This window comes from Dendrobates tinctorius, unplaced genomic scaffold (genome assembly GCF_039654945.1).
Source record: "Dendrobates tinctorius isolate UK_male_01 unplaced genomic scaffold, ASM3965494v1 ptg000322l, whole genome shotgun sequence".
NCBI classification, from domain to species: Eukaryota; Metazoa; Chordata; class Amphibia; order Anura; family Dendrobatidae; genus Dendrobates; species Dendrobates tinctorius.
In genome coordinates, this window is record NW_027361989.1 from 3,720,281 (window position 1) to 3,747,795 (window position 27,515).

The following is a 27,515-nucleotide window of genomic DNA, read 5'->3' on the forward strand; positions in this document are numbered from 1 at the left end:
GCAAGCCATTTTTCTGTCACCCTATGTGTCATCAGAGGAAGGTGGGACAAAATCCTTGGAAACCCATGCGTGGTTCATTTTAATGAAGGTTAGATCATCCACATTTTGGGTTGACAGACGGGTCCTTTTTTCTGTCAGGATTGATCCAGCTGCACTGAAGACTCTTTCCGATAGCACACTTGCAGCTGGGCAAGCGAGCTCCTGTAAGGCATATTGTGCCAATTCAGGCCAGGTGTCCAGTTAGCGGCCCAATAGTCAAAGGGGAATGACCTGTGTGGGAGAACATCGATATGGGAGGAAAAGTAGTTTGTAACCATAGTTGACAACTGCTGTCTCCTGTCACTTTCCATCGATGCAGTATTACCAGTTGTGTGAGCGGTACTTGAAAAATCAGTCCACAACATTGTCATGAAACCCCTGTCTCCAACGCCACTTCTGCTGTGTGCACCACGAACACCTCTGCCAAGCTGCCCCCGGCCCGTACGGCTCGTGTGAGAACCATCACCGCTGCTGTGTGCTGGGAATGCCTCAAGCAACCGATTTACCAGAGTTGCTTGTTTATTAGCCAATATTAGGTCAAGGTTCTCCTGTGGCATGATGTTTTGTAATTTGCCTTTATAGCGTGGATCCAGGATGCTGGCCAACCAGTAGTCGTCATCGTTCATCATTTTGGCAATGCGGGGGTCCCTTTTTAGGATCTGCAAGGCATAATCTGACATGTGGGCCAATGTTCCCGGTGTCAATGATGCACTGCGAGTGCTGGGTGGAGGAGCACTTTCTGGAAAATCCACATCCCTCCAGTCACGCACAAACCCTGTACCAGACCTTGCCACGCCAACATTTTCACTTGCCCCACGAGATGCATCCTCCTCCCCTAAGTAATCATCCCCATCATCCTCCTCCTCTTCTTCCTCCACCTCGTCCAGGAGAGGTCCCTGAGCAGACAATGGCTGAATGTCATCAAGGATTCCCTCCTCCTCTTCCTCCTCATCAACATTGGCTGCAGACGCCTGCTCCTTAAGGTGCGTCAAAGTTTGCATGAGCAGACGCATAAGTGGGATGCTCATGCTTAGGATGGCGTCGTCTGCGCTTACCAGCCGTGTGCATTCCTCAAAACACTGAAGGACTTTACAGAGGTCTTTCAGCTTCGACCACTGCACACCTGTCAACTCCATGTCTGCTCTCAAAGTGCCTGGCCGTGTATCCTCCCACAAATGCATTATGGCCTGCCTCTGCTCGCACAGCCGCTCCACCATGTGCAGGGTGGAGTTCCACCTTGTTGCAATGTCGATAATGAGGCGGTGGTTGGGAAGGTGGAGCAATCGCTGCAGCTTCTGCATACGAACGGAGTGTACAGGCGACCGGCGGATGTGCGCGCACAGTCTTCGCACCTTCTGGAGCAGGGCTGTTAACTCCGGATAATTTTTGAGGAAGCACTGCACCACCAGGTTCAAGGTGTGAGCCAAGCAAGGTATATGGCTGAGTTTTGAAAGGGCTATGGCTGCCACAAAATTATGGCCGTTATCACTAACTACCTTGCCTGCCTCAAGATGTACACTGCCCAGCCATGACTCTGTTTGTCGCTTCAAGTACTCGGCCAGCACCTCGGCGGTGTGTCTGTTGCCCAAACACATCATCTGCAACACAGCCTGCTGACGCTTTCCACTAGCTGCTCGATAGGGGGACACATCGTGTGCAACAGTGGCAGCTGCAGATGGAGTGCTCGTACGACTGCGCTCTGTGGACGAGCTTTCGCTTCTGGAGGAGGAGGAGGAGGAGGAGGGTCAAACGCCTACAGCCAACTGTTTCCTATACCGTGGGCTAGGCAGCACTGTCCCACCACCGCTGTCCCCTGTGGACCCTGCATCCACCACATTAACCCAGTGCGCAGTGATGGACACGTAACGGCCCTGGCCATGCCGACTGGACCATGCATCAGTTGTGAGGTGCACCTTTCCGCTCACTGACTGCTTGAGTGCATGGACAATGCGGTCTTTCACATGATGGTGGAGGGCTGGGATGGCTTTGCGAGAGAAGAAGTGGCGACTGGGTAGGCCATGAGTTCGCGGAAAGCTGTGCTTTCCACCAACCGAAAGGGCATCATCTCAAACGAGATTAGTTTGGCAATGTGGGCGTTCAAACCCAGTGTACGCGGATGAGAGACTGAGTACTTTCTTGACCTACTCATAGTGTCTGGGAGGGTGAGCTGGACTTGAGAGCTGCATATGGTGGAAGTAGCGGTGGACAGGGCGGACTGAGAGAGGGTTGATGATGGTGATGGAGTTGGTGTTCTTTCTGATGGCCTAGAATCAGTCTTTCGTTGATATAACAGTGGGATTCCCTGACTGCTGTGGCCTTGCAACGACACCTCAACATTTGCTGCTGTGCTAACCGGTGGGCTTACAGTGGGGGAAACAATGTAGCGTTGCTGACTACCTTCGTTGTGATCAGTTGCACATGTGGCACTTGAGGTTTGGTGTTGTGTCCACGCTTGCAAGTGCATGCTGGTTAAATGTCTAAGCATGCAACTGGTATTCAAATTTTTCAGATTTTTCCCTCGGCTAAAGGTCTTTGCGCACTTCTTACAGATAACCTTGGCCTGATCATGAGGATTTTGGTCAAAAAAGTGCCACACTGCACTCTTCCTACTTTGGCAGACATTTTGCGGCCTAGCACGCTGTGATCTTTTGACCCTCTGGACAAGCTGTCCAGCAACTCTTTTGATGTTTGGAACCTGTCTTTGGAGTGCTCCGGGCCTGCCAGATAACAGCTGTTGCGATGTCGATGTCTGCTGTGGATGCTCCTCATCTGAGCTATTGGAAGCAGCACCCTCTTCCCCCAATGGATGCCAATCTGGGTCAACAACTGGGTCATCCATCACCTCCTCTTCTATGTCATGTGCACCTTCCTCTGTGTCACCGTGTATGGTGGTATAGTGTGCGGGAAGGGGCACCTGAGTCTCATCAGGGTCAGAATCTGGCTCTGTACACTGCGAGGACAATGTAGTGCTCTGAGTGAATGTACCAGCAGAATCATCCATCAGCGGCTGTGCATCAGTGCACTCCATGTCAGATTCATCTTGGCCTGGGTAATTCACCATTTGACTTGATAATCCAGGCATGGTATGTGAAAACAGCTCCATGGAGTAATCAGTAGTATGGCCTGCGTCATCCTTCAATCTTGGTTGGGGTGAAGGACACAAGGAAAGGTGTGGTTCATGAACATGAGCCTCCAATGACGACTCAGTGCTTTTACTTTTTACAACTGAAGAAAAGGAGGCGATAGAGCTGGAGGCTGAGTCAGCAATGTAAGACAAAACTTTTTCCTGATGCTCTGGCTTTAAAAGCGGTTTGCCAACTCCTAGAAAACTAAGCGTTCGAGGCCTTATGTAGCCAGACGATGACGCAGGCTCAACACCTCCTGCATTCGGTCCTATTTTGCTCTTGCCACTACCATCAGATCCACCACCAACACCATCATTACCAGCTGCCAACCCCCGCCCAATTCCACGGCCTCTTCCACCAGCCTTCCTCATTTTTGGTAGAAATGTAGACAAAATCCAACAAACTATATAGTAATGTAAAACAAGGTACAAGGTGTCTATAGGACAGGGGAGATTTTGAATTTCTGCAGACACTTGTGGACACTGGACACTTTTGGATTGTGTGAGGCCCACTGATATCTGAGCGCTATGTCACAGGCTCGATGGCACAGCTGTGACAAAAGTGACGAGAGGATAAGGGAGATTTTGAATTTCTGCACACACTTGTGGACACTGGACACTTTTGGATTGTGTGAGACCCAATGAATATCTGAGCGCTATGTGACAGGCTCGATGGCACAGCTGTGACCAAAGTGACTAGAGGATAAGGGAGATTTTGAATTTCTGCACACACTTGTGGACACTGGACACTTTTGGATTGCGTGAGGCCCAATGAATATCTGAGCGCTATGTGACAGGCTCGATGGCACAGCTGTGACCAAAGTGACTAGAGGATAAGGGAGATTTTGAATTTCTGCACACACTTGTGGACACTGGACACTTTTGGATTGTGTGAGGCCCAATGAATATCTGAGCGCTATGTGACAGGCTCGATGGCACAGCTGTGACCAAAGTGACTAGAGGATAAGGGAGATTTTGAATTTCTGCACACACTTGTGGACACTGGACACTTTTGGATTGTGTGAGGCCCAATGAATATCTGAGCGCTATGTGACAGGCTCGATGGCACAGCTGTGACCAAAGTGACTAGAGGATAAGGGAGATTTTGAATTTCTGCACACACTTGTGGACACTGGACACTTTTGGATTGTGTGAGGCCCAATGAATATCTGAGCGCTATGTGACAGGCTCGATGGCACAGCTGTGACCAAAGTGACTAGAGGATAAGGGAGATTTTGAATTTCTGCACACACTTGTGGACACTGGACACTTTTGGATTGTGTGAGACCCAATGAATATCTGAGCGCTATGTGACAGGCTCGATGGCACAGCTGTGACCAAAGTGACTAGAGGATAAGGGAGATTTTGAATTTCTGCACACACTTGTGGACACTGGACACTTTTGGATTGTGTGAGGCCCAATGAATATCTGAGCGCTATGTGACAGGCTCGATGGCACAGCTGTGACCAAAGTGACTAGAGGATAAGGGAGATTTTGAATTTCTGCACACACTTGTGGACACTGGACACTTTTGGATTGTGTGAGGCCCAATGAATATCTGAGCGCTATGTGACAGGCTCGATGGCACAGCTGTGACCAAAGTGACTAGAGGATAAGGGAGATTTTGAATTTCTGCACACACTTGTGGACACTGGACACTTTTGGATTGTGTGAGGCCCAATGAATATCTGAGCGCTATGTGACAGGCTCGATGGCACAGCTGTGACCAAAGTGACTAGAGGATAAGGGAGATTTTGAATTTCTGCGCACACTTGTGGACACTGGACACTTTTGGATTGTGTGAGGCCCAATGAATATCTGAGCGCTATGTGACAGGCTCGATGGCACAGCTGTGACCAAAGTGACTAGAGGATAAGGGAGATTTTGAATTTCTGCACACACTTGTGGACACTGGACACTTTTGGATTGCGTGAGGCCCAATGAATATCTGAGCGCTATGTGACAGGCTCGATGGCACAGCTGTGACCAAAGTGACTAGAGGATAAGGGAGATTTTGAATTTCTGCACACACTTGTGGACACTGGACACTTTTGGATTGTGTGAGGCCCAATGAATATCTGAGCGCTATGTGACAGGCTCGATGGCACAGCTGTGACCAAAGTGACTAGAGGATAAGGGAGATTTTGAATTTCTGCACACACTTGTGGACACTGGACACTTTTGGATTGTGTGAGGCCCAATGAATATCTGAGCGCTATGTGACAGGCTCGATGGCACAGCTGTGACCAAAGTGACTAGAGGATAAGGGAGATTTTGAATTTCTGCACACACTTGTGGACACTGGACACTTTTGGATTGTGTGAGGCCCAATGAATATCTGAGCGCTATGTGACAGGCTTGATGGCACAGCTGTGACCAAAGTGACTAGAGGATAAGGGAGATTTTGAATTTCTGCACACACTTGTGGACACTGGACACTTTTGGATTGTGTGAGGGCCACTGATATCTGAGCGCTATGTCACAGGCTCGATGGCACAGCTGTGACAAAAGTGACGAGAGGATAAGGGAGATTTTGAATTTCTGCACACACTTGTGGACACTGGACACTTTTGGATTGTGTGAGGCCCACTGATATCTGAGCGCTATGTTACAGGCTCGATGGCACAGCTGTGACAAAAGTGACTAGAGGATAAGGGAGATTGGATTGCTTTTAAAAAAGCAGTTTGCAGAGCAGTGGGTAAACAGCAATGCCAGCCTGTCAGGAAGCCTTAAAAGGCAGCCCAACAACCAACACCACTGATACACCACAATATAGCCTCCCCTTGCACTGCACACACAGTGACTGGTGTGTTGTGCAGGCCAAATCGCTAGCAGCAGAAGCAGTTTTTTTTTCTTCTCAGCAGGACAAAAAAAAAAAATTGGGATTGCTTTTAAAAAAGCAGTTTGCGGAGCAGTGGGTAAACAGCAATGCAGGAATGTCAGGAAGCCTTAGAAGGCAGCCCAACAACCAACACCACTGATACACCACTATATAGCCTCCCCTTGCACTGCACACACAGTGACTGGTGTGTTGTGCAGGCCAAATCGCTAGCAGCAGAAGCAGTTTTTTTGTCTTCTTCCCTGCCTAACGCTCTCCCTACAGAATCAGCAGCAGCCTCTCCCTATACTGAGATCGGCAGAAGTAAGATGGCGGTCGGCGTGCACGCCCTTTTATACCCCCTGTGACGCCCACCAAAGCAAGCCAATCACTTGCATGCCCTTCTGAAAGATGGTGGTGACCCCTGCCTATGTCATCACGTTGCCCACAGTGTCCGTGGATCCTGATTGGCTGAAAAAGAGCGCTAAACAAACTTTTGAAACGCGACTTTGGCGCGTAAGTCGCCGACCTCGTGGCCGACCTCATCCTAGGGTCGGGTTTCGTTTCATGAAACCCGACTTTGCCAAAAGTCGGCGACTTTTGAAATTTTTCGACCCGTTTCGCTCAACTCTACCACTCAGTGGTGCTGAAGTATGACCGGCGCACAGTGCGACTAGTTTGCGCCTGATGCAGCTGGTACTCCATTACTGCTGCCTGCTGCTCACACAACCGCTCCAACATATGTAACGTTGAATTCCACCTGGTGGGTAGGTCACATATGATGCGATGTTCCGGAAGGCGGAATCGGCGCTGCAGAGCTGCAGTGCGCGATCTTGCCATGCTGGAACACCGCAAGTGAGCGCACTCTATGCGGACCTTATGCAGCAGTGCATCAAGATCCGAATAGTCCCTCAGAAAGCTCTGCACGACCAAGTTGAGCACATGTGCCAGACATGGGATGTGAGTGAGGTTGCCTAGGCCCAGAGCTGCCACCAGATTTCGGCCATTGTCACACACTACCAAGCCTGGCTGGAGTTTCGCTGGCACAAACCACACGTCGCTCTCCTGCTTGATGGCAATCCAGTGCTCCTGCGCTGTGTGGCTTCGATTCCCCAAAGAAATTAATTTCAGTATGGCCTGTTGACGTTTGGCCACGGCTGTGCTCATATCGGTTAAGCGTTCACGGGTCCATGTGGAGGTAGACCGTGACGGCTCCTGCAGCACTGATTCTGAGGAACTGGAGTATGAGGAGGAGTCAATGTGTACAGACTGGATTCCTGCAATCCTTGGAGTTGGCAGAACACATACAGCGCCACTCTCAAGATCTGTACCCGGCACCACAACATTGACCCATTGGGCAGTGAGGGAAAGGTATCGTCCCTGTCCATGGTTACTGGTCCACGCATCGGTGGTCATGTGGACCTTGCTACTGACGGCGTTTAGTAGCGCATGTTTAATTTTTCCCTCCACATGCTTTTGCAGGGCAGGGACGGCTTGCGTGCTGAAATAAAAGCGACTGGGCACGGTGTATTGTGGGACTGCCAATGCCATGAAGTTACGGAAAGTGTCAGTCTCCACCAGCCTGAATGAGAGAATTTCAAGGGCCAGTAGTTTTGCAATGCCAGCATTCAGAGCCTGTGCTCGGGGATGGTTTGCCGAGTATGGCCGCCTTTTCTCCCATGCCTGTGCTACCGATGGCTGTAGAGTGGCCTGGGAGTGTGAGGATGACAGGGAACGTGGTGCTGTGGGTGGAATGTCACTGGGTCTCTGGACAACAGTGCCAGAGGTTCTTCCATGGCGATCCTGTGAGGAAGCTGAACCAGCTGTGTGTGAGCTGGAGGAAGAGGCTACAACACGAGCTGAAGAGGTGATAGGTGGTGCTGTAACTTGGCCTATGTCTTCAGTGTGTCTTTGTAACTCCACCACATGCTTGGTCTGCACATGTTTCCACATATTTGTGGTATTGAGGTTGCTGACACTTTTCCCTCTTTTGACTTTATGATTACACAGCTTGCATTTGACAAAGCAAATGTCATCTGCAACTGTGTCAAAAAAGGACCACGCTCTGCAAGTCCTGGGAGCGCCCGTTTTGGGTTTTGGAAGAGGAATGCTCCTAATGGGTGCCGAAGTGGAGGCTACAGGCAACCAAGTCTGCCCCCTCCCTCTCCCTCCTGTTTTGGCCGTTTGGGGAATCTCTTCCTCAGAGCTGCTCCCACCACCTTCCTTTTCCTCGCGCCATGATGGGTCAAAGACCTCATCATCTACACTCCCCTCTTCAAACACCTGCTTCTCCTGGGTAGTCTCGTCAGCACAGTACGCACCAGAAAGTGGCACCTGAGTCTCATCAACTGATGCGTACTGAGGTGTGCTGACCATAAGCACTGGCCCACCCGCCTCTTCAGATTCAGAGGGACAAAGCAGTTGTGCATCATTGCATACTCCCTCTTCACATTCTAGAATGCTGCTTGGCTGGCCCCCTGTTTCCAAGCCAAGAGATTCAGAGAACAGAAGTAGAGATGGCTCCTGTCCAGGGCTCTCTGACTGCCTGGGCAATTTGGCAGGTGGTGAAGAGACAGATGGTTGCTCTTCAGTGCTCTGGCCCTGAGAGGATGTGGAAGTCATTGAAGTCGATGCATTAGCTGCCATCCATCCGACAACGGCTTCAATTTGTGCATCCCGAAGCAGTGGGGTACAGCGAGGTCCTACAAAGCTGCTCATAAAGGATTGTTGCCTGGTAAAACTGGGGGATGGTGAGTCACTAGTGCCCGCAGCAGGCACAGAATCCCCACGTCCTCTCCCTGCTGAAACTCCACGCCCACGACCACGTGCCTTACTCCCTGCCTTCTTCATCTTGGTAGACTGATAAAGATAGGCAGAAAAGTACAAAGGGGCGGCTTAGTGTGCTTATTCCTGAACAGCTGGTAACAGGTATAAGAAACACTAATTTTATAAAGTGTGTGGACTACACTTTAATATGAGCTAATGTGGCCTACACAACTGTCAAGTGGAGTGTTTGGTGAACTTTATTTATGTGTTTTTTTTTCAAAAAAACAAAAAGGATGTGACCAAAGATGTGAAAGCGATAGTATCACAAACTTTTTGGAGCTATTACAATGCAGGAAGGTAACCTACAATGCAAAAGATGAGGCTCCAAAAAATAGGGTAATACTAATCTGGCTGCAGCTGAAGGACACAAGTCAGAAAAAAGGCTCCTCTATCTACTCCTATATATGTTTGCAACCAACCAATGTAGATGGATACAGATGGAAGCACACTAATAGGAGAAAAAAATCAGGAAAAATGAGCTGCAGTAAAACCAAAAAAGGACTATGTATGAGGCAGTGACGTACGCTGAGCGGACTACAACCTGAGGTGGCTGCAGAACACACTACAACGTGAGCTGTACTCACACACAGAGACCTCACAGACAGCCGTGAACAGTGCAGAGAACTGGGCATTAGCACTGAAAGGCTGTAGAAAGGCTCCACTGTCTACTCCTATAGTGTTTGCAACCAATGTAGATGGATACGGATGGATGCACACTAATAGGAGAATTAATGAAAAATGAGCAGCAATAAAACAAAAATAAATATGTATGAGGCAGTGACGCACGCTGAGCGGCCTACAACCAGAGGTGGCTGCAGAACACACTACAACGTGAGCTGCACTCACACACAGAGACCTCTCAGACAGCCGTGAACAGTGCAGAGAACTGGGCACTAGCACTGAAAGGCTGCAGAAAGGCTCCGCTGTCTACTCCTATAGTGTTTGCAACCAATGTAGATGGATACGGATGGATGCACACTAATAGGAGAATTAATGAAAAATGAGCAGCAATAAAACAAAAATAAATATGTATGAGGCAGTGACGCACGCTGAGCGGCCTACAACCAGAGGTGGCTGCAGGACACACTACAGCGTGAGCTGCACTCACACAGACGTTGCAGACAGCTGTGAACAGCGCTGCAAGGCAAAAGAAAGCTACAGTGATTGATAATGTAGCCTGGGTAAAGCACAATATTCTATAGCAAATAGCTATCTCTAACTGTCCCTCAGAGTCATCAACAGCAGCCTGTCCCTAACTGAATTCACAGCAAAGTGAACCCTAAATGGCGGCGGCGGCTTTTATAGTGCATCATGACATCATTTCAGCAGCCAATCACAGCCATGCCATTAGTTAACATGCCTACATGCCTAACAGGATGTGCCCACACTTCTGAGGATTCCTCATTGGCTTAATCAAATCAAACTGGCTCATAGCATTATGGGAACTTCCGATTCCGGTATTCGATATGCAAAAAGTATCGGAACTCAGTATCGGAATTCCGATACCGCGAATATCGGCTGATACCCGATATTTGCGGTATCGGAATGCTCAACACTATTAACCACTGAATGCAGAGAAGTCACAGATTCTTCTCAGTCACCGGCTGTGGCTGCTTTATCGGTGGTGTAGTCCGGCCGTATCACCATGATCACCATTTTGCCTCTAGACCACAACATTCTCCTCCACCCAAAACTGTTCAAATGACTTTGGGCATTGAAAGCCCTTTTATATAGAACTTACTACCTGGAGGATCCACCTACCCCGTGGTATTAGTGTGAGGGTGATCCCTTAAGGCAAGATCTATATGATTGCTTGTACCTGACCCAATATAGGCTGAGTGCGCGCTTAAAGAGTCACACCGAACACAGAGTTAGATGTCTACTCCTTTCTCAGCAAAGGCTTGCACACAACTGAAGTTTATTCTCAAGACAAAGAGACAGGAAATGGGTGTCACACAATCTCCTGAGTAGCCAGTGTCACTCTATGATAGGTCCATTTCAGCTTCACTTTCATATATGGTATCCAGTATCTCAGCTTCTGCATTCCAAGGATTCCTTCCAGGGTGTTGTCTGAAGACACAGACGCCATCTTGGTACACCATATCTGAACTGACGTATATAAGGTTTAATAATTGATTTCATTAGCCATTCTCTGCTTCACATTAGAAGATGCTGACCGTTACCTGCACAGATCTGTAACTATAAAGCCAAATGACAGCGTACGTAGAATGTGCTGACAAGATAGAAAATCACTTGTAGAAAAATATGCGCTCTATGTGGTGCTCTGATTACATATTCATCTGTATTACATCCAGCAAAATGTCACTGGCGATGGCGGCGCCTGCGCAGTAGCGTCTATAAGTAAGAGATAGAGGCTACTGCGCAGGCGCCACTGGTGTCATTTTGCTGGATGTAATTTTTTTTCTAAGCCTCACAATAGCCACAATATTATAGGCATTATCAACAATAATATCAATGCTATTATATGCATTATGTAATAATGGGGGCAGGTCAGTGAGGGATCAGCAACCTGTCATAAGCTAATACAGATGAATATGTAATCGGAGCACCACATAAAGCCCTGCCCACAGCCCCGCCCACAGCCCCGACCCCGAGAATATCATTAACTGAAAACTACAAATACAGATTAAAGAACAACAACAAGACGGATTTCATCACCAGGTATCATTGTAATCAGTATAACGGTGCCGACCTGACAGTGTCTGTAGGTTACTGAGCACAATCCTGCTGACAGGTTCCCTTTAAGACATCTCAGCTCTGCACTATTATACACAGTTCTCTTTAAATGTGTAATATTTCTTCATGAAACTCATCTGACAGAAAATATTGGCCCTTACGATAGATTAGATTGTGACGTCACCGAGCCCCATACTCTAATTACCCCAGAGAGGTTTCACCACTAGCTGCTCATTTATTACTGATGGAGACTGTGGAGTTTGATCATTTCAGTAGATGATATTGTCTATAGTCACAGTGTTTGATTACAGTAGTGTCCAAAATCCTCTGATTTAACCTCTTCCCGCAGCCAGATTTGTGTTCTTAATCAGGCCCCATTATTAATATCTGACGTGTGTCACTTTATGTGGTGGTAAATTTGGAATTCTTCACAAAGGATAATAGAAAACAAATGGATCTTACAAATTATTTTCCAGCTTCGCACTATACTCTATATACGGTTGTACACTACTGTCTGGGCACATGGCAGTGTTCAGAAGGGAAGGAGCGCCATTTAGCTATTTGAATGCAGATCTAGCTGGAATAGTTTGCAGACACAATGTATTGGGAGCACTGTTCGTGGTCACCTGGCAGCTCAAAAGATGTCCACCATGAACATGCTTGGCTCTATCTTCTCTGCTTTCCATATCCCAAGGATTGCCTTGCTCATCACCCTTTAATACCATTACATGAATCTGGACTTACACTGGGACCCCTAGGCTTGGACCATGGTGTTACCTGCTATTCTGTGGTGTTAGATGGCAAGAAGACTAGTCAGGTAGCTGGGTCAGAACCAGAAGGCCAGAATACAGAATCAGAAGACACAAGAGTAGTCAGTAAACGGGCCACGGTCACAGCAGGAAACAAATACACAAGCCGCAAGCTGAGCACAGAGGAATAAACCAGAGGAGAACAGCGCTGTATCTGGCAGATTCCGGCCATGTGCTTTGCACTTTAGTAGGGTGTGGTACTTTTACAATTGGCTGAAGTAGGGAGCAGATTACTCCAGCTGGACAGCAGGAACAGATCCCAGTTGAGATTGGACACACCATATGCAGAAGCCCTAATATAAATAAATGACAGAAAACCAGAATAGTCGAAATCCCCATAAAGTGATTCCATGTTATAAATTAATTCACTGAGGGTTATAATCTATACACACGTGGTCAAAATTGTTGTTACCCCTCGTTTAATGACAGAAAAACCCACAATGGTCACAGAAATAACTTTAATCTGACAAAAGTAATAATAAATAAAAAAGCTATGAAAATGAACAAATGAAAGTCAGACATTGCTTTTCAATCAAGCTTCCACAGAATGTGTAAATCGCGGTGTGTTCACTAATTAGCATCACAGGAGTCTACAATCCTGGAGTCAGTGAGTGGCCTGTATAGAGGAGGCTACAGATACTCACTGTGCTGTGTGGTGACATGGTGTGTATCACACTCAACATGGACCAGAGGAAGCGAAGGAAAGAGATGTCTCAGGAGATTAGAAAATTATAGACAAACATGTTACAGGTAAAAGTTATAAGACCATCTCCAAACAGCTTCATATTCTTGTGACTAAAGTTGCACATATTATTCAGAAATTTAATATCCATGGGACTGTAGCCAACCTCCCTGGACATGGCTGCAGGAGGAAAATTGATGACAAATCAAAGAGACATATAATATGAATGGTACCAGAGCCCAGAAAAACTTGTAAACAGATTAAAGGTGAACTTGAAGCTCAAGGAACATCAGTGTCCGATCGCACCAAATGTCGTTGTATGAGCCAAAGTGGATTTCATGGGAGACGACCAAGGAGGACACCATTGTTGAAAAAATATCATTAAAAAACAGACTGGAATTTGCCAAACTACATGTTGACAAGCTACAAAGCTTCTGGGAGAATGTCCTATGCACAGATGAGACAAAAATGGAACTTTCTGGCAAGGCACATCAGCTCTATGTTCTCAGATGGAAAAATGAGGCATATCACAAAAAGAACACTGTCCCTACTGTGAAACATGGAGGAGACTCTGTTATGTTCTGGGGCTGCTTTGCTGCATCTGGCACAGGGTGTCTAGAATCTCCATCATACAATGAAATCTCAAGACTATCAAGGGATTCTAGAGAGAAATGTGCTGCCCAATGTCAGATAGCTTGGTCTCAGTCGCAGGTCATACAGGATAATGACACACAATACACAGCTAAAAACATGCAAGAATGGCTAAGAGGAAACTATTGGACTATTCTGAAGTGGCCTTCTATGAGCCCTGACCTAAATCCTAATGAGCATCTTTGGAAAGAGCTGGAACATGCCGTCTGGAAAAGGCAACCTTCAAACACGAGACGACTGGAGCAGTTGCTCTTGAAGAGTGGCCAAAATACCTGTCGAGAGGTGCAGAAGTCTCATTGACAGCTACAGGAATCATTTTATTTCAACAATTGCCTCCAAGGGTTGTGCAATAAAATATTTTAGTTAAGGGAACCATCATTTCTGTCCAGGCCTATTTCATGAGTTTTATTTATTTTAAATTCTGTGGAAGCATGGCTGAAAAGCAATGTCTGACTTTCAGTTGTTCATTTTCATAGATTTTTTAATTATTACTATCAGATTAAAGTTATTTCTGTGACCATTGTGGGTTTCATTAAACAACGGGTACCAACAATTTTGACCACGTGTGTAGGAGGAGTGAATATTTTGACTATACAGCAACTTTCCGGAAATTAACACGCAGTGGATGTTGGAGAGTGAAAATTACACATTTGCCATTTTATTACCCAGCACACAGTGCCCAGATTGTGCTCCAGGAGACACCGCAAATTAAGTGGATTCTTCTCACTATAATATTGCTAAATACAGGGATCCTAAATGTTGTTTGCGCACACTGCAAGACTCAGAAGTGAGAGCGGATTTTGCTGGATTGGTTTATAGAAACCCTGTTGCTTTTCAACAGCCTTTGAGCCACTAATAGTGTGGGAAACTCTGTTTTTACATTGACAGATGATGGACCAGAGTGGGGACTTGTTTTTTGTGAGATAAGAATTGGTATTATTTTTGCCTACATAACATTGATTGGTTTCTTTGTATTTGACATTTGGGAGGCAGAATGAACAAACAGTTGAACACCACACACTACTGGTTCATCCAACAAGGTTTTCTATTAGAGTGTGAACTGTCATTGTCTTGGTAAATAATTAGTTTTTTACATAGCTTGCCATTTTTATGGACAGTTTAAGTAGAAATGTTCAAAAATATAAAACTAAAGGATATTTTTATTAATAAATAATAATTGTTTTTTACCTTAGCAGATGACTGTACCAGGAGATCAGAGGGACAGCTGACATCTTCAATTTTTAAATCTGATGATCATGAGATCCTACAAGATACAACTGAAGTGAATTCCATTACTCCAGATATATCATCATCCATTCACAGCAAAGATCTGTCATCTGATCCTATGAAACAGGTCCCATCTTCTGATTCATTACTGACTAATAAGGGAAATCAATGTCACAAAAGAGGCATTATAAAACAAACTGCTACTAAAGCAAAGAAATCATTTTCATGTTCAGAATGTGGGAAATGTTTTACACTGAAATCAGATTTGGTTAATCACCATAGAACTCACACAGGGGATAAGCCTTTTTCTTGTTCAGAATGTGGGAAATGTTTTAACCGGAAATCAAATTTTGTTACTCACCATAGAAGTCACACAGGGGAGAAGCCTTTTTCCTGTTCAGAATGTGGGAAATGTTTTAATCAGAAATCAGATTTGGTTAATCACCATAGAACTCACACAGGGGAGAAGCCTTTTTCCTGTTCAGAATGTGGGAAATGTTTTATACAGAAATCACGTTTTGTTACTCACCAGAGAACTCACACAGGGGAGAAGCCTTTTTCCTGTTCAGAATGTGGGAAATGTTTTAACTGGAAATCACAATTGGTTTATCACCATAGAACTCACACAGGGGAGAAGCCTTTTTCCTGTTCAGAATGTGGGAAATGTTTTAACCAGAAATCAGATTTGGTTAATCACCATAGAACTCACACAGGGGAGAAGCCTTTTTCCTGTTCAGAATGTGGGAAATGTTTTACACTGAAATCAGATTTGGTTAATCACCATAGAACTCACACAGGGGATAAGCCTTTTTCTTGTTCAGAATGTGGGAAATGTTTTAACCGGAAATCAAATTTTGTTACTCACCATAGAAGTCACACAGGGGAGAAGCCTTTTTCCTGTTCAGAATGTGGGAAATGTTTTAATCAGAAATCAGATTTGGTTAATCACCATAGAACTCACACAGGGGAGAAGCCTTTTTCCTGTTCAGAATGTGGGAAATGTTTTATACAGAAATCACGTTTTGTTACTCACCAGAGAACTCACACAGGGGAGAAGCCTTTTTCCTGTTCAGAATGTGGGAAATGTTTTAACTGGAAATCACAATTGGTTTATCACCATAGAACTCACACAGGGGAGAAGCCTTTTTCCTGTTCAGAATGTGGGAAATGTTTTAACCAGAAATCAGATTTGGTTAATCACCATAGAACTCACACAGGGGAGAAGCCTTTTTCCTGTTCAGAATGTGGGAAATGTTTTGCACATATATCACATTTTGTTAGACACCAGAGAATTCACAAAGGGGAGAAGCCTTTTTCATGTTCAGAATGTGGGAAATGTTTTTGCACTAAATCAGATTGTGTTAGGCACTAGAGAACTCACACAAGGGGAGAAGCCTTTTTCATGTTCACAATGTGGAACAATTTTTAACCAGAAAGGGAGTCTTGTTCCACACCAAATAACTCTCACAGGGGAGAAACTTCTTTCATGTTAGATGGAAAATAAATCTTGATCACATCAGAGATCCCACACGGGGAGGAGTCATTTTTCCTGTTCATAATGTGGGAAATGTTTTAACCAGAAATGGAATCTTACTAATAATAATATTCTTTCTTTTTATTTAGCGCTAACATATTCTGAAGCGCTTTACAGTTTGCACACATTATCATCGCTGTCCTCAATGGGGCTCACAATGTAAATTCCCTATCAGTATGTCTTTGGAATGTGGGAGGAAACCCACGGAAACACAGGGAGAACATACAAACTCCTTGCAGATGTTGTTCTTGGTGGGGGAGTTGAACCCAGGACTACAGCACTGCAAGGCTGCAGTGCTAACCACTGAGCCACCTCACCAGAGAAGTTACACAGGGGAGAAGCCTTTTTCCTGTTCAGAATGTGGGAAATATTTTAACCGGAAAGCAATTCTTGTTAGACATCAGAGCAGTCACACAGGGGAGAAGCCTTTTTCATGTGGGAAATATTTTACTTGGTAATCAGCTGTTAATAAACATCAGCGATGTCACATAGGGGAGAAGCCTTTTTTATGTTCATAATGATGGAATAGTTTTAGCCAAAATTGAATTTTCTTAAATGGGTTGTCTCTTCATTCCTCATGTTTCCTGACACAAGGATAAAACTAAACTTTATTGATTCCAAATATAAAACTATACCCGTAATTTGCAATATGGTAGAAAACCAGCTCACCTGTCTTGGCTAGTGGTGCATAGGAAGCACGGATACCGTATAGTCCCACATGGAAATGCCAAAAAATGAAAAAAATCCAGCTTCCAAATATAGACAAAATTTATTCAGGCATAAAATTACAATTCTCCACACATATGGTGCATAATGACAATGAAATCACATGATGCATGAATAAAAACCAAGAATAGAAAATGTATATAACAATTCTATTGCAAACATTAAAGATTATACAAACAGGTAAATATAAAACATATACAATCCAATATAAAAAGAAAAATCTAGGTACTTTAATAGTGGAACATAATTTCCTTGCGCGCATTGAGTCCATTGGGGAACACATGTTCTTAATCGAAGCATCCAAAAAGCTTCTCTGGTCATTAATCGCCGTTTCAAATCTCCACCTCTTGTTGGAATATCCACTTTTTCAATTCCCACAACTTGAAAAGAAGAAATACTTCTATGGTGTTGGGAGATAAAATGTTTAGAGGCGAAGGACATAGCCCGATGGGAACTGCTAAGAGAGATGACTTCAGTTATGTGTTCTGAAATCCTCACCTTCAATTTGCGCATCGTGCAACCAACATAATTCAATTTGCATTCTGTACACATAATTAAATACATGACATTTTTCGTATTGCAATTGATAAAATGTTGAATTTTAAATTGCTGCACGTTACCACTATCCACAAAAAAATGCATTGCCTTGGAATGAGCACAAGTTCTGCATCTGTTTCCACCACAACGGTAAAAACCTGAGTGGTTTAGCCAGGTGCGTTTGTGGCTCCGAAAATTCCAAAAACTTGGAGAAATAATGTTCCCCAATGTAGCTGCTTTTTTGGCAACAATGTGACAACCTCCTGAAAGAATGCTTGACAAGGTTTCATCTTCATTCAAAATACCCATGTTGTTCCGAATAATTTGCTTAATGGCATTAAATTGAGGGCTATAATTAATAGAACACACCAATCTTTTGTTTTGTGCACCAGGCAGATGATTAACCCTAGAACTAGAAGTTAGTAATTGTCATGATCACGTGTCTCTGGACGCAGCGGTTACCGCAAGGCGAACCCATAACACACGTGACCCTGGATACACCGCCTCCAGTGGGGCGCATTTAAATAATAAAATGTGCAGGTGGATACGCCGCCTCCACCTGGCGAATTTAGGTATTACACGTTATACAATAATCAAATAATAAAGGGGGAACCTGGGTAACTTTAACAATGGTGGGCCCTGCGATAGGGAATGGGGGACGTGGAGACCTCCTAAGCTCCCCTGAGCCAGTGTCCCTGCACTCCTTACGTTCCCTATACAGGCTCCGCACCTGTCGCCGCACGCGTACCTTAAAACCCTTGCTCACCCTGACCCTAAACCCTCACTAGGGAATAGGTTGGTGCGGAGACTAATCCCACCACTGCACTAACAACACACATGAGGAAAGAAGACAATACAGGGGAAACACCACTTAGCTTTGCTCTGTTGCGTACGCTCCTAGCAACAGAGCCCACCACCTGTGTGCATCTTCTCCTCCACCCGGATCCATCACCATAATCGGATCCTTCACCTTAGTACAGCCTTGGAGCAGAGTCCACCACCAGTTGCTGCTGCTTAGTAACAGAGTCCCCAAGATGAGTCCAGCTTCTGCCACGAAGTCAAGCATGCTTGAGTCCAGCTCAGCAGCCAAGTCCCACATGGTGAGTGCCACTCTCCATAGTCGCCACTCCACCAGTCCATGCAGACACTTCCCGCCGACACCATCACTGCGACCCCACCATGCCATGCCAGCCCTTCGTCCAGGCACCATAGCTGAAACACGTCCCCCCTGGCTAAGCTGCGCAGGACTCCTCTCCAGCTCCATCCTTCCACCAGGCTCTCAAACTCAGAGTGAAAACAATATCACAGGCCGTGATTGCACACCCCTAGCACACCTTTATAGGGTGTCACACCTGATCCATAATTACGTGCACAAAAAACCTAAAGTGCGATACCACTAACCACCACCGGGGACAGTCAAGACACCTTGGAACTTTCCAAAGTAAAAAAAGTTCACCCAGTGTAATTTAAAACTGTCAGATCATGACAGTACCCCCTCCTTAATGAGGGGTCTCTGGACCCTCAAGACCACCCCTCATTAGGGAAACACCTACAGTGGGGACGCCCAGATCCTGAGTTCACCCCACCGTTACCTGACACTCCAGGTTTATGACAAACACACCGCTGGTATTGGCAATAAAGTTCGTTTTGGAGGCACCACTCCTCTCCACAGCGCCGACCTGGGGAACGAGTTTATGTAAGTGTATGTTTGTTAAGAGCTGATCAGACTCCACAACACATTTCCACAAGATGATATTTGGTGGCACCCATACATGCTCGTTCACACGCAGGTCCGGACCTGAACGTTTATTGCACACATTCGTTTGTCATAAATTTGGTGAACTCATTCTGGACTCGACAACACAGGCGTCCCCCTGTGTCACCACACTCACACTCCCGCTATTCACCAAGGGACACCACCCTCCAACCCTTTCACCATGAGGTCTGCGCCTCCCAGGGTTGGTTAATGGCGAGGGTTGAGATTTGTCCCTACTCCCCCGCAGCACACCTGCTGCACACACCAGGAGGAGAAGGGGACGGGAAAGGGAGGAAATATACACTCGCTGGTCGCCTCCACACAACCAGGAGGGCGGCTTCTTCGGTGGTATTGAAGATTTGGCGTAAACCCCGCGGACTATCACACCAGTCAGCTCACCACAGGGGCGTACCCCTTCACCTCGGGGAATACCAGGCAGCTCCGTGGGGCACCATTCCTCCCACCTGCCTGGGTGCGCCCACATGCATGAACCAGTCCCGCTCCCCAGCAGCGACTCTAGGGGGCTTTTAGCCAGACCGCAGCCGCCATTTTTTTTTTTATTTTCTGGTTAGCTGAGCAGAGGCCCCAGACCCTGATAACTGCTGCTGCAGTGGCTCTAACACACCATGCCGCTCCCCACTCACCTCAGTGAGGCCCGGCAGCAATTACTAACAGGTCTCCACATGGCCAAGGCTCACCAGAAAAAAAACTATAGCCTGTGATAATGTCACGATCACGTGTCTCTGGACGCAGTGGTTACCGCAAGGCGAACCCATAACACACGTGACCCTGGATACACCGCCTCCAGTGGGGCGCATTTAAATAATAAAACGTGCAGGTGGATACGCCGCCTCCACCTGGCGAATCTAGGTATTACACGTTATACAATAATCAAATAATAAAGGGGGAACCTGGGTAACTTTAACAATGGTGGGCCCTGCGATAGGGAATGGGGGACGTGGAGACCTCCTAAGCTCCCCTAAGCCAGTGTCCCTGCACTCCTTACGTTCCCTATACAGGCTCCGCACCTGTCGCCGCACGCGTACCTTAAAACCCTTGCTCACCCTGACCCTAAACCCTCACTAGGGAATAGGTTGGTGCGGAGACTAATCCCACCACTGCACTAACAACATACATGAGGAAAGAAGGCAATACAGGGGAAACACCACTTAGCTTTGCTCTGTTGCGTACGCTCCTAGCAACAGAGCCCACCACCTGTGTGCATCTTCTCCTCCACCCAGATCCATCACCATAACCGGATCCTTCACCTTAGTGCAGCCTTGGAGCAGAGTCCACCATCAGTTGCTGCTGCTTAGTAACAGAGTCCCCAAGATGAGTCCAGCTTCTGCCACGAAGTCAAGCATGCTTGAGTCCAGCTCAGTAGCCAAGTCCCACATGGTGAGTGCCACTCTCCATAGTCGCCACTCCACCAGTCCATGCAGACACTTCCCGCCGACACCATCACTGCGACCCCACCACGCCATGCCAGCCCTTCGTCCAGACACCATAGCTGAAACACGTCCCCCCTGGCTAAGCTGCGCAGGACTCCTCTCCAGCTCCATCCTTCCACCAGGCTCTCAAACTCAGAGTGAACACAATCTCACAATATCACAGGCCGTGATTGCACACCCCTAGCACTCCTTTATAGGGTGTCACACCTGATCCATAATTACGTGCACAAAAAACCTAAAGTGCGATACCACTAACCACCACCGGGGACAGTCAAGACACCTTGGAACTTTCCAAAGTAAAAAAAGTTCACCCAGTGCAATTTAAAACTGTCAGATCATGACAGTAATTCCTCGCGATTTTTCTCATGAACAATCCTCTTGGCACGCTCAAGTGACCTCTGAGGATAACCTCTTTTTTTAATCTGTCACAGCACAAATCTATCTCCTGTATTAGAGAGCCAGCATCACTAAAATTCCTAGTTAATCTAGTCAATTCACCCAGAGGAATTGCTTTGATGGTATGGCTAGGATGGCTGCTCCTGGCATGCAATATATTATTGCCAGCAAGCGGCTTGCAATGAGTAGAGGTTACAATTGGAACGTCTGCAAAACCTTGCAGTTTTAAATCCAGAAAGGAAATACACTTAGGATCAATTTGATGGGTAAAACGCAAGTTAAAATTATTATCATTCAGATACCCGACAAATTCCGGTATGGCAGACACATCCCCACTCCAGATAATGAGTGTATCATCAATGTATCTGCCATAACAGAAGAGGTCGGGCACAAAACGATTTCCAGCAGCATACAAAAAACGCTCCTCCCAATATGCCATGACCTAATTAGCAATAGATGCAGAATGTCTTCCCCCCATGGAAACTCCTCTGCATTGAATGAAAAACTTCTGATTGAACAAAAAATAATTGCGCTTCATGATGAAACAAATAGCACAAATAATGTAATCACAATGGTCTTTCATGTAATCACTATATTTATCCAACTGTACGGCTTCAATCATTATATGTTGCGGTATAGATGTATACAATGCAATTGCATCGCATCCCACCCAGCAGAAGTTTTCCTTCCAGGTGATCTTAGATAATTATCTAATACTTCTTTAGAATCCCTCAAAAAACCCCATAGTACGCACACATAGCGGCTGTAATAACGAATCAAGCCAATGGCTTAAATGTTCTGTTAGCCATCCAATGCCTGACACTATGGGGCGCATGGGGGGATTAATGCATTTGTGAACTTTAGGCAAAGCATGGAGAATGGGAATAACTGGAGGTGCAATTTTGATATATTCCAACTGCGTCTTAGTAAGTACCCCAAGTGCAAAACCCTCATCCGCAAAATCAAACAATTCCTTCTGAAAGTTTCCAGTCGGATCTACAGGCAATTCCATGTATGTAGAGTCATCATTTAGAAGCGTTTCTATCTGTAGTTTATACACTCCAGTATCCATTACCACTGTCAGTCCGCCTTTATCTGCTTTTTTCACCGTAACAGGAGACATGTTTTTAATCTCTTCAAGCGCATTGCGCTGTTTAAAATTTAGATTACATTTTCTTGCAGAAGAAAGGGGAGACTGATGAAGTGTTCTAAGATCCCGCTCCATGGCACACTGGAATTTCTCCATACGGTCCACCCTGGAATTGACTGGAGAGAAATAAGGGTTTTTGGTCAACAATGACCTGCAAAATGCACTGACCTTTAAACGCCAACACTTTCTCGTTTGAGCTGCTTTAAATTTTTTAATGCCATTTGTTCCTTGAACATGAACTTACTATATACATGCTCAGAAAAATCATCATCAGAATTTGTTTCACAAGATTTCTCACCAAAAAATGTTTCCTCACCGTTAAATTGCGAATAAATCTGTTAACGTCTAGGAGAGTCTGAAGTAGATGAAAACACTTATCTGGAGCAAAATTTACACCAAATGACAGAACCTGCAACTGCTCCTCCGTTAAAGTACAACTGGAGATATTCAACACATTGGAAAAATCATTTTCATTACGAACATCAGAAAGAGAAGAAGAAACACTCCTTACTTCTTGTTGCGGGTGGCCATTCTGGTGTTTATTCCTATGCTTGCGGCCCCCGCGGTTTTTACGTTTTTTTTTTAAAACCATCTCCTGAATTTCCTATAATAGGATTTCCCATTACCATGAAAATTATCATCAGAGGTATTATCTTCACAATAAACATCATTTACACTGTTGTTCAGCTATTCTGCATCTGTCGAGCTGAAGGACACATGCCGTTCCCATGTGTCAGCCGATCTGTTGTGGTGTTTCAAGATAGAACGTGGAGTGGACGGCGATCTGGCCCACCTGCCCCATTCATGTACTTGATTACTCTGGTAATCACCAATGTCACGTTGAAATTTGTTCTTTTTTCGGCTCATGATGGAATTTTACAATTTAGAAACTTTGCTGTATGTTAGCTAGTGGCTCCTTGAGTCTTACAGACTCTTTTTCCTCCAGTTTCATTTTCATAGCCGTAATGACTGCCTGAATTCTCTTCAGATTATCCGCTTCATGCTTCATAATGAGCTGCATGAGTTTAATCGAACAAGCACTCAAGATTTTATTCCAATCCTCCACAAGTTCTTGTGAATAAATTGTGGTTGGTATCTTTTTCAACCTTAATCCCCTCGGGATCATATCTTTCTGTACGTAGTTGTCCGGACCAGATTTTAGTTTCCTGGATCATAAGTTTTTCCAGCTTTTTAATATCCTGGGCGAATTCATCTGGAGACAAATCTCTATCCACAGCAGACGTAGTAGCATTAAACTATTTTGCGGCTTTTAGTGTCCTGTCTGGACTTATGCTCATAATGTCCAATTATCAAAAAAATGCAACCACCAAAATATAGCCAAGAAAAAGCCAAGAAAAATAGGACTATATGAAGGCAAATTAAAAACACAGTTCCAGAATGATTGCCTTAGTCCCAGGCACAGCACGGTTGGAACAGTGGGCAGCAACTAACAGAATGGTTTTTAACAGGGAGAAATGCAAAGTACTACATCTAGGCAATAAAAATGAAAAAAGCATATACAGAATGGGAGGAATAGGGCTAAGTGACAGCACATATGAAAAAGACTTGGGTATACTAATAGATCACAGACTGAATATGAGTCAACAGTGTGATGCAGCAGCAAAAAAGGCAAATGCAATTCTAGGATGTATTAACAGAAGCATACAGTCTAGATAACGTGAAGTCATTATTTCCCTCTACTCCTCTTTGGTGAGACCTCATCTGGAATATTGTGTCCAGTTTTGGGCACCACATTTTAAAAAAGACATCAACAAACTGGAGCAAGTTCAGAAAAGAGCAACCAGAATGGTGACCGGTCTGCAAACCCTGTCTTATGAGGAAAGGTTGCAGGATTTGGGAATGTTTAGTTTGCAAAAGAGAAGACTGAGAGGAGACTTAATAGCTGTCTACAAATATCTAAAGGGCTGTCACATTGTAGAAGGATCAACTTTATTCTCATTTGCACAAGGAAAGACTAGAAGCAATGGGATGAAACTGAAGGGGAGGAGACACAGATAAGATATTAGAAAAAACTTTTTGACAGTTAGAGTGATCAATGAGTGGAACAGGCTGCCATGAGAAGTGGTGAGTTCTCCTTCAATGGAAGTCTTCAAACAGAGGCTGGACAGACATCTGACTGGGATGATTTAGTGAATCCTGCTTTGAGCAGGGGGTTGGACCAGATGGCCCAGGAGGTCCCTTCCAACTCTACGATTCTATGATCTATGATTCTATGGAACAAACTTCATTATGCAATACGGTAGAGAACCAGCTCAACTGTCTTGGCTGGTGGTGCATAGGAAGCACGGATATCGTGTAGTCCCACGTGGAAATGCCAAAAAATGAAAAAAATCCAGCTTCCAAATATAGACAAAATTTATTCAGGCATAAAATCAAGGTCAACAGACAGACCGCATCAGTGCAGAATGGCAATAGCACTAGCAATGCGCTTCAAGCAATCCGCTGTTCTTTTTCCAAGCTGCTAACACATGAACATCATGCGGTATATATACCCCCTTTCACCAATTACAATTCTCCACACATATGGTGCATAATGACAGTGAAATCACATGATGCATGATTAAAAACCACAAATAGAAAATGTATATAACAATTCTATTACAAACATTAAAGATTATACAAACAGGCAAATGAAAAACATATACAATCCAATATAAAAAGAAGAAAAATCTAGGTACTTTAATAATGGAACATAATTTCCTTCCATGCATTGAGTCCATGGGGAACACAAAAAATGACCAGAGAAGCTTTTTGGATGCTTCGTTTGAGAACATGTTCCCCATGAACTCAATGCGCACAATATCCTTGCATATCCTCGAAATCCCCCGGGATTCTGGGCACAAGATGACTTAAATGATCGTCCACCCAAGAACTCAAATTCTCATTTACAGATCCAATTCTAGAAATGATAGGAGTAAAGGTGGTAGAAAGATATTTTTATGAGTCTTGGGTAAACCAGGAAGAACAGGAATAATGGCATGATCTGGTAATAGCCATTTGCTGACTTTAGAATTTATGATGCCGCCACGTGTGGCTTTTCCACACTACAACCCCCTTTGTCAGATTGACGTATCACAATGTTGGAGTTGCACTGTAATTCCTCGACAGCATTAGATTAATAGACAAATTATTAACATGATTTATGTCAATTTCGGCATCCAGTGCTTTCAGTTCTTTTTCAACCAATGATCGGAAAACATCAAGAGAAGGAACCCTTGATTGTAAAGGGTAATAAGTCGAATTCTGAGTAGAAACAAAAATGTCATTGTCTTGAACAGAACAAGGATTGCATTTTGGATCCTGAAGAGATGATAATGTACAAATGGCTTTCTGTTCCTTAAGTGAAAATAATGCGGTAGTCAAAGGTGATGAAGCGGGTTCAAATATTGGCAAATTACATTGCCGATCCACAGAGAAAAAAGTGTCTTTTGACGGTTAACAACCTCGTAAGTTTATTAACATCTTTGATGATCTGGAATAAGTTGAACTTTTTGCTCGGTACAGAATTCAGTCCTTTTGATAAAACTTCCATTTGTGCTTGAGATAAAACCACAGGGTCAGAATCAGGACATTAGAAAAATTATCAATGGCTTTTACGAAGTTGTTTTCCTGTGCCTCGTAGGATAGCGTCTCCATGGACGGTTTTCTCTGTCTCCGTCCTCCTCTCCTACACACATTGCGTTTTTTGTTGCAACAGTGGAAAAATTACGAGGGTCACGTGTATCCACAGCCCTCCTACGTGAGGAATGGCCAGTGTCATAATACGAGCTATGATATTCAGATGAAGAAAAATAGACGGTTTTATTGCGTTTATAACCAGGTTTGAAGTGTTCACATCATTTCTCAATATGGATTTTTTAGAGGAACCATGAAAAGAAGATTTATTCCAATTATATACTTGATTGCTTTTATAGTCCATAGAGTCTCTGGAAAACTTAGATTTTTTTAGTCTTGATTATATTGTCTTCCAATGATTTTATATTATCAGTGATTTTTTTTCATGGAAATGTCAAAATCAGGTAGTGAGTTAAATTTATTTACCTTATATACTGAATGTCATAGACTGCAAGAAAGAGAACTGTGATATGTCATGGACTTCTATGGCCCCCATCCACCTTCCCTATGCCATGGACTTCTATTGCCCCCATCCTGGATCTGCCCCCATCCACCTTTCCTACAGCCCCTACCCAACATCCCTACGGTCCCTATCCCTATTCCCTTTTGTACACTTGCTTTGGCAAAACTAATGTGTATTTAGTCCTGCCAATAAAGCTTTATTGAATCTTTGAATCTTGAATCTACATGAGTATAAGCCAAGATTTTCAGCCCATTTTTTTAGGCTGAAAGTTCCCCTCTCAGCTTATACTCGAGTCATTGTCTCAGGGGGTAGGCGGGGAGGGGGAGTGCAGGAGCCGGCAGCTGTCAGATCATACTCACCCCCTCCTGGTGTGGTCTCTGCACTTCCCTGTTTCTCAGATGGTCTCCAGTGCCGCAGATCTTCCTGTGTTCAGGGGTCACGGGCTACGACAAGACAGAGTGGCGTGTGGAGGTGGAACGGGGACAGGTGAATATCACAGGGGCCGGGCCCTGAGGCAGTGGTGACACTGGCACCTGGTCCCCATAGCGAGAGGTCAGTATGTCATTTTTTTTAATCACAGCAGCATATGGGGCATATATATCTATGGAGCATCGTATGGGGCCATCAACCTTTATGGTGCATTATATGGAGCATATATATCTATAGAGCATCTTATGGGGCCATCAACCTTTTAAGGAGCAGCATATGGAGAATATTAGTCTATGGAGCATCTTATGGGGCAATCAACCTTTATGGAGCATTATATGGGGCATATATATCTATAGAGCATCTTATGGGGCCATCAACCTTTATGGAGCAGCATATGGGGCATATTATTCTATGGAGCATCTTATGGGGCCATCAGCCTTTATGGAGCAGCTCTCACTCCTCAACCACAACTATATACTCTTGGCGAGGATCCTGGTAAACTGACTGCAGATGCTGCTACCTGGCCTTCTATGTGAGGCTTAGACAGGATTTACTCAGGGATG

The 27,515-nt window shown here is 45.0% G+C and overlaps 1 protein-coding gene across 1 annotated transcript in view; it reads left to right on the forward strand.

The window, feature by feature from the left end:
* LOC141074033 (uncharacterized) overlaps positions 1–16,395 on the forward strand; it is a 33,985-nt gene extending 17,590 nt beyond the window's left edge. The window contains exon 7 of the mRNA XM_073561549.1: positions 14,841–16,395. Within this exon, the coding sequence (XP_073417650.1) occupies positions 14,841–16,246 (1,406 nt within the window). The 3' untranslated portion in view covers positions 16,247–16,395. The remainder of the gene's footprint in view (positions 1–14,840) is intronic.
* The last annotated feature ends 11,120 nt before the right edge of the window (positions 16,396–27,515 follow it).